Here is an 8,250-nt window from a genome sequence, read left to right as displayed (position 1 = left end):
TGATGACATGGGCTGAACTATTACTGTTGGGTGAGTCTTGACTCTTTGTCACTTGTGATACTACTTCAACAGTGTGTGGGTCCATAGGCTTGATTATCCACTATGCCAAACAAACTGCTTGATGACATGGGCTGAACTATTACTGTAGCATCCTCTGGGATTATAACAATTTTACTTACTACCAAGCACTCACTGATGATGGGCAACTGACGTGATGGATCAGAAAAGGGTGTTAAGTACACATAATGATTTCAGATTGATGTCATGAATTGTCTTTGGTTGCCTGTCTTCTTCAGTTTATGGTTCAAACTTGAATCTCTTTGAATTATGTGCTTCCTCTTTTATTATACAATTTCCTATTAAAAAGGGAAAGAACAAAATCCTTTTAACTGCAAGTCATAAAATATTCAATATTCTTATTTGTTGCTACAGATTTAATGAGACATATAATGTACCTTTAACTTTATGGATCACAATATTTTCTCCCTTGTGAAGTTTATCTGATGTCTTATTCTACAGTTTCAAGAGCTGTGTTAGTGTCTTGTTTGGCCAGAACCAGTTTTTTTATTGGTGCTGTCACACAAAGAAGCCACATGCTTGCAAGATCCTAGAAATCTGGTTTCATTTTTATAAATTAGAAAATTTATAAAAATGTTTGAAATTTAGAACATCAGTTAAGCTGGTGAAAACAGGAAATGTTATTTCTTAGCTTGTTTTGGAATTTCGCACAAAGCTACTCGAGGGCTATCTGTGCTAGCCGTCCCTAATTTAGCAGTGTAAGACTAGAGGGAAGGCAGCTAGTCATCACCACCCACCGCCAACTCTTGGGCTACTCTTTTACCAACGAAAAGTGGGATTGACCGTCACATTATAACGCCCCCACGGCTGGGAGGGCGAGCATGTTTGGCACGACTCGGGCGCGAACCCGCGACCCTCAGATTACGAAGCGCACACCTTAACGCGCTAGGCCATGCCAGGCCCCTATTTCTTAGCAATTGTGATGTTGTGTACTTGCTACTTTTCAGTTTTACATTTTTCACATTCTTATAATTTTGTTTATCATTGTTGCAACATATTACATTATGAAACCCAGTATTAATATGCCAAAATCTGCAACAGCTTTTATGAAATTAATTCATTTTCTATCAATCCATCATAGGCTACCCACAAAGACATAAGCAGTATCCTTCGATCAACATTTCTCTCTCTCAATGAACAATGATTCAGCATGAATATGGTGCAACATTAGTAGTTGTCTTGCTGACAACTTCAGAATCAATAAAGAGTAAGGCAGATTCTCTCCATTGCCATAGTTCTGAATGTTTCACGTGCACAGAAAGATTTATGACTTTCCATTTTCTTCTCGTAGTACCTCAATTGCTGGGTTTGGTTTCTGAAATTATAAATAAAGGGATTGGTTGAGTTACATTTCATAAATGAATTAAAAATGCTACTACAGAACGTCTATAACAATAGACGTTGATAGATTTTAATTAAAATATTTCAAGAAACTTTAAGTACGAACTATAGTGCTATTTCAACCTTATATTCATAAAATAAAACATTTTCCAGAAAAATAATTCTCTTTATCATAATTTTATCTTCCTTTATCATATAATCACGATATTAAATAACACAATGTGTACCCTTTTCACATTATTTATCTTAAATAATATTTGAAAAATATATAGAGCTATTAATATTACTTCTGTCAAAGTACTTGTCAGCACAACTCTGCGCCGGGTCCAGAAGACTGGTAAAATAATCATCCCACCATCCAATAGGAGCTTGTTTTGAAATGTCGCATCTTGTTTCTATGTTATAATTTTAGGGTATCAGCCTAACATAACAAATCCTCACGACACATCTTTTTTCTGGTTACAAATTGTACCAGCCATATTTTCTTCAACTATGAGAAATATCCAAAGCTCCAGCACTCTAATTTTGTTTCGTCTTCTGTAACAAACATCTTTCACAATAACTTAAAACCCTAACAAGCCCATAATGCATTGCGCGATACATTCCCAAGGAGCGCTGTATAATATACGTGAATCGGAAGATAGTAACGCGCATGCGCATAACAATAATCAAACCATCAAAATTAAAGTTACAGCTGTGTATGATGGGTTAAACAATATATTTTAGGTAATATAATTATTAATGTTTTTTTTTTGTTATTACACTAATTTAGTCTGTATTTCATTTAGTGAAAGTAATTTTGTTTGTATACTGTTTTAATTAATAACTAATACTGCTTTCGTCTTTCATATTCATTTGGGTAATGGTTATCATACGAATTATTTTTTTGTTACTGTTAACTTTATCAGTATTAGGATTACGAAATTTGTTTTTTTTTTTAGTTTTAGCATTACTATTAGATCTCGTTTTAGCAAGTAATCACAAGGATAACTAAAAAACAACCTACATGGTAAACATACATTTGAAAAGAAATCAATATTTGTCTGTTTGTGAGAAGAAAACTCGCCCGCGAATGTTCACGTAAGTTTAAATATTAATTAAAAAATGTAGTTTTTTGAAATCATGTAGGAATATAGAAAATTCTTTGGGAATTATGTTTTGGGTAAATATGTAGAGTAATATCTTGTCTCTGGTGTTTACTGTAGAATAATTTGCTATCTGTTTTTTAAAGTAAATAGTAATCGAGCATATCCCGTCTTGTTTCTTCAAATCACAATTTAGTTACTGTATGCTTTTTGAATAATAATAACTGTTCCATATAAATAAGAAAGTAGTATTTGAGTGTTTCTTTTGAAAAAGTTCATCACCGTTTAAATAAGAAAATGATTATTCATTGTTTCTCTTATAAAAAAAATAATTTAAGTAAGAAAGAGATTTTTGGTTAAATATAATAATTTCTTGCCTATTTAAATAAAATTGTTGTTGGGTAAATCTGTCAAATAGTTTCTTGCATTTTCAAATCTGAAAATTGTTTATGAGTGTTTCCTGTAGAAAAAAGCTTTTGTTTATTTAAATAACAAAATTGTTATTGGGTTTTTTACTTGTCAGTTTAAACAAAAAGTGATTGCTTTGAGTTTAGTGAATAGTATCTTCTTATCTTAATTTGTGAATCCAAAATATTGAATTACAGGTAATGTAAACTGAATTGCTTTTCCCAAAATTTTTTCTTATATTTTTGTTATAGAATCAAACAAAACTATATTGTATTTAATTAATTTTAGCACTTATAAATAAACTAAGTATTCTCAAAATTGTTTAATGCTAAAGTGCAAGTTGAAGAGAGGTCCAATTAATTATATACTTTGATCAATATGTGTTATTTGGTTACACTTTTGATAGTTTTATCACTATTTACATATGTAACTACATTTGATATTTTGGGTTTATTAATTATGTTATTGTGCCTTAAGTTAGTGAGCTGTGGAGACTGTACGTAATGATAACATTAGTAATTTCTGTTAACTCTTTCAAGCATTGTTTGATTTTAGAATATATGTGTCCAAGTGAAAATGGAACAATCTAATGATCTGCTACAAGATGATGTAATTTCCAAGTTCAGTTATAGTGATGATGAGGACCAGGATGGTTCATGTTATAATGTTATGAATGTGAAAACAGAAACTGAATATCAAAGAGATATTGAATCAGGGTTAGAAAGAACATCTGGTAAGTAAAAACATCACCTAAAACTTAAGTTTGTGAGCATTGGCTTAACACAATTCAGATTTGTAACTATGAATTAAATCCAAGCTTCTTACTGTAACTTTTAAATTGTTGCTGTATCTTCACGAATTTCATTAAAAATTCAATCCTTTTATGTACAAAAAATTAATTGAATTAACTATTTTTATTGAAAGTTTTTCCATCAATGCCTGGAGTCAGAGTGTTGCCCATTTCAAGTGCAGTGATTTACTTGTTAAAATTAAATATACTGTTGTCATATTACAATTGTCAAATTCCATTAGAGTAGTCTCTGGTATCATAACTAATTTTTGTCAGTAAAACTGTATTTTATCTATTATTCTATTTATCCTAATGCTATAGGAAATCCATCAATTTGACCAACCTCATAATCACCTTAAAAATACCACATAAATCTGAACTACAATTTTTCTTTGTAGAATGACAACAAATTGCAACATGAAAGTAGAGTATAGCCTAAAACTGCTTACAGTATATATACATGTTTATACCTAAATTTTTTGTTTCATTGACAATGGACAGTAGACTCTCCAATGCATTCCATCTCCTATTCCAATGGACTACAGTAGTCCTTACCACTAACCAGTTTATAACTGCTGGGGTAGTGGACTGTGAAGGAATCCTCTCAATGTGCACAATTCCACTCAGTCAAGAGTACGGAGGTGGTGATCTGCCTATGTAGAAAACATGACTATTAGTGGATCTTATGTTATGCTGCAGGTCTGGACTAAATGTTTTCATCTATCTATTTTTGAATTAAGTCTTCCAGTTGGGAACCCTTCCTTCCACTGCCATGTGTATGTTGTTGAAGCAGGATCATCCAACATAATTTCTCACGTGTGTGTGGGTTGGATTCATCCTTCTGTTGTGAACTACATGGTTTTTGACTGCACTTAATCCTCTACACTATATTTCCATCTTCCTGCCATTGTCCATATGTACATTTCCAGTGTCCATTGTTATAGATTGTGATGTATTTGCACCCGTGATGGTTTAAGTTCTTGTGATTAAGATTCCTTTTCTTCTCTGGTTCTTAAGCCTAAAGTGAATGGTTCAGGACCTTCTTTCCATGGGTTGGGTGATTCATTTCTGGTACACTGATTTTAATTGGAGTTACCTTCCTGCTCATAGTATGATGCATTCTAGCTACTCTACACATATTCCACTTCCTTGTTGATTTGGCTTCTTCACCTGAGTATACCTTGTTCAGTTGTGGTGCAGTCTCCCATGTGTATGATTCTTCTGCATAGAGATGGAACACTCTAATCTGGGGGATTGTAGTTTGTAATTGTAAGAAGAGGTAAGTGACTGTAACAGAAGTTGGTATTTTCCTACATTGAAAAATATACTTCCGATATATACTTACCTTGTTTCACATTTCCAACCAACCCTCTGAATTTGTGTGTCAGTATTTTTTTGATGCCTAATCTGAATGTGAAGATTGGATTGAACTGGATAGAGGGAGTCAGCTGCAATAGGAAGGTGTGTGTCACTCCTATTGGTAGAGGAGTGACATGTGCTTTATATGCTATAATGCAGCTGAACCATATGGAAATTTCAAGGCTAGTATCAAGTGGAAAATTGTGCTTTAGAAGAAAGCCAAATTGGAGGTAGGTGGAAGTGTGAACCAAGTTAAGTGTCTTAGAAAAAAAGAGGAAAATATTAATTTTTGAATGTAAATAACTGAAAAGATGCAGTGTGCATTTTGGTATACATGTAATGAGAAGGTCAAAATAATTTTTCATGATATTTTAAACATCTGTTGAGACAGGATTAACTTCAAGTTTATAGATGTGGTTTGTCTTTTGTTACTTCTACTTGGGAGTTATTGTGTAAAAGTTTTAATGTGATAAAATGAAAACAAAACATTTAATAAATGTTAACATTTAATTAACCTCAAAATGAATGTTGAGAACAGTACATGCTTCTATAAAATAAAACTTTTTATGTGACCAGTGTTTGTTATCTTTGTGGTTCTTCATGTTCAGTGAATGTACTGTTGTCATGTGTTACCACATATATGGTTATCCTGAACACTACCAGTCTATAGGTTCTTGACACTTGACTGATCACAAATCTACAGTCGAACATGTTGGAGTCAGTAATGAAACTGTTTATAGTTACAGGAATGATACCTGAACTTGATAAATAATATATAGATAAATTTGTTAGTTTAGCCTAAATAGTGATCTATAGATAAATATTTTAGTGTAGTCTAAATCTTGACTTTTATAAATACTTATTTAACACATATAAAATATGTAACCTTAAGTAACATGTTAAAATAGAAACATTATTAAAGTGTTCTGTGATAGTTGACCATTTCAAGTTAGAAAGTATCTAACAGTTAATCTACGAAGGTACTGACTGAAAGTTTTTTTTGTGATCTAGGTAGAAATGCTTTAATAAAGTTAAAACTATGAAAACTACATCATAATTAGTTATACCTTTAGATCTTGATTATATTAGAATATTAAAATATTTTTAGATGTTCATCAAATATAGTACTGTATAATATATTTATCATTAACTATTTTTATGACAGCATTTATATATCTGTTTTAGATGTAAAGACCAGTGTGAACACCTGTTGTGGAAGTCATGTTTCTGGTTATCAAGAAGGTTGCTTTAATGAAGATGTAAAGTCCTCAAATAACAATATTAGTGGAGAAACAAAGTTGAGTGGAAGTAAACTAAAAGGCTCAAAAGGTTGTGGAAAAACATTTGATAAACTAACACAACAAAAGAGGATACATTCTGGACAGAAACCTTTCCTTTGTGCAGTTTGTGGAAAACAGTTTTCTACAAATAGTCACTTAAGAACACATCAAAGAATACACACTGGGGAGAAACCTTACAGTTGTAGAGTATGTGGAAAACAGTTTAATACAAGCAGTATCTTAAAAAGACATCAAAGGATACACACTGGGGAGAAATCTTACAGTTGTACGCTGTGTGGAAAACAGTTTGGTACAAATAGTATCTTAAAAACTCATCAAAGAATACACACTGGTGAGAAACCTTACAGCTGTACAGTGTGTGCTAAACAGTTTATATCCAGCTGTAATTTAATACAACATCAAAGAATACACACTGGTGAGAAACCTTATGGTTGTACTGTGTGTGGAAAACAATTTATAACAAATGGTAACTTAAAATGTCATCAAAGAATACACACTGGAGAGAAACCTTACAATTGTACAATGTGTGAAAAACAGTTTGGAACAAACAGTGAATTAAAAACACACAAAAGAAGACACACTGGGGAGAAACCTTACAGTTGTACAGATTGTGAGAAACGGTTTGGAACAAAGGGTGAATTAAAAATACATCAAAGAAGACACACTGGTGAAAAACCTTACAGTTGTAGAGTGTGTGGTAAAAAACTTGGAACAAATAGTGAATTAAAAATACATGAAAGAAGACATTCTGGGGAGAAACCTTACAGTTGTCGAGTTAGTGAAAAAATTTGTAAAAAAAATAGTTGCTTAAAGTATAAAGGAATATACACTAAGTAGAAACCTTACAGTTGTGTAAAACCATTTGTAAGTAATTATAGCTTAAAAACATGAGAAACATTACAGTTGTAACCTCCACCCACCTATCACAACAGTGATTCTGATGTTTTACAATAATTAATAATTTGGCTTTGATACCAGTAATTGACTCAGTTCATATGGCCTATTATGTAATTTTATAGCATACCATATAATATTAAACAATAACAAAGGACCATTTGATCAGTCTGGGCTTTCATAATCTCTAAATTGTATTTCTACAAAAATCTTTAAACCAGTTTGAAAAATTACAAAACTTTCCTTTTATCCCTTTTAAATTAATAGCATCCTCCAAATCATAAGGCAGTCTGTTCCAAAGTCGAAGCACCTTCAGAGAAATAAAGTTGACTTGGGTATAGATGACTTTGGTGGAATTATTTGTATTCACTAGTACAAACATTCTTACCAATAAGTAAGAAAAAAGGATGTGTCAACTGTATCAATTATTTTAATGATATTAAGCACCTGAATCAGATCTGTAGGTGAATACCTAGAGACCTTGATCTAGTGATTGCATTTCCATCCAAGACATCATCCTAGTAGCTTCATTAAACCTTGTCCAACAATTCAGTATGATTTTAAGAAATTACAGATATATCAAACAACACATACATTTATAGTTACAGCAGTTTGTGGAAAACAACTAGAATTAAACAGTTAAAGAAACATCAATAAAAAAAACATACTTATGAGGAAACTTAAGATTGTTCAGTCAATGGAAAGCAACTTGGATCAAGCATTTCACTGAAAAGACATCAAAGGAAACACACTGGTGAGAGACCTTACAGTTGTTCAGTTTCTGACAAACAACATGGAAAAATCATACTGCTTACTGTGAAGCAAAGATTCTGATGGAAACAGTAACCTGAATTACTGTGAGAAGAATAATCTGGTAAAAACCTTACAGCTTTCTAGTAAGTAGCAAATATTAAAATCTTGAAAAAAAAAGATGCATACTGTATTCTCAAGATGGTTGGTCTGGGTATTAAAACTTTAATTAAAATAAAGTACA

At 32.0% G+C, this 8,250-nt stretch overlaps 1 protein-coding gene across 5 annotated transcripts; it reads left to right on the top strand.

Moving 5' to 3' along the window:
• Positions 1 to 2,036: 2,036 nt before the first annotated feature.
• On the top strand, positions 2,037 to 7,598 carry LOC143226866 (uncharacterized). Of its 5 annotated transcripts, XM_076458387.1 has the most exons (4): positions 2,057 to 2,145; positions 2,361 to 2,499; positions 3,468 to 3,645; positions 6,247 to 7,598. In XM_076458387.1, exons 3-4 carry the CDS (start codon positions 3,489 to 3,491, stop codon positions 7,197 to 7,199), a joined length of 1,110 nt encoding a protein of 369 aa, XP_076314502.1. In that variant the 5' UTR covers positions 2,057 to 2,145; positions 2,361 to 2,499; positions 3,468 to 3,488; the 3' UTR covers positions 7,200 to 7,598. The 5 variants fall into 5 exon arrangements, with proteins under 5 accessions (XP_076314503.1, XP_076314502.1, XP_076314501.1 ...); XM_076458388.1 differs by lacking the exon at positions 2,361 to 2,499 and having other exon boundaries at positions 2,037 to 2,145; XM_076458386.1 differs by lacking the exon at positions 2,057 to 2,145 and having other exon boundaries at positions 2,195 to 2,499.
• Positions 7,599 to 8,250: the final 652 nt, after the last annotated feature.

The sequence above is a fragment of the Tachypleus tridentatus genome, chromosome 9 (genome assembly GCF_004210375.1).
Source record: "Tachypleus tridentatus isolate NWPU-2018 chromosome 9, ASM421037v1, whole genome shotgun sequence".
Lineage (NCBI taxonomy): Eukaryota > Metazoa > Arthropoda > Merostomata > Xiphosura > Limulidae > Tachypleus > Tachypleus tridentatus.
The sequence above is the reverse complement of the archived record's forward strand: the minus strand, read 5'-3'. Positions and strand labels throughout refer to the sequence as shown.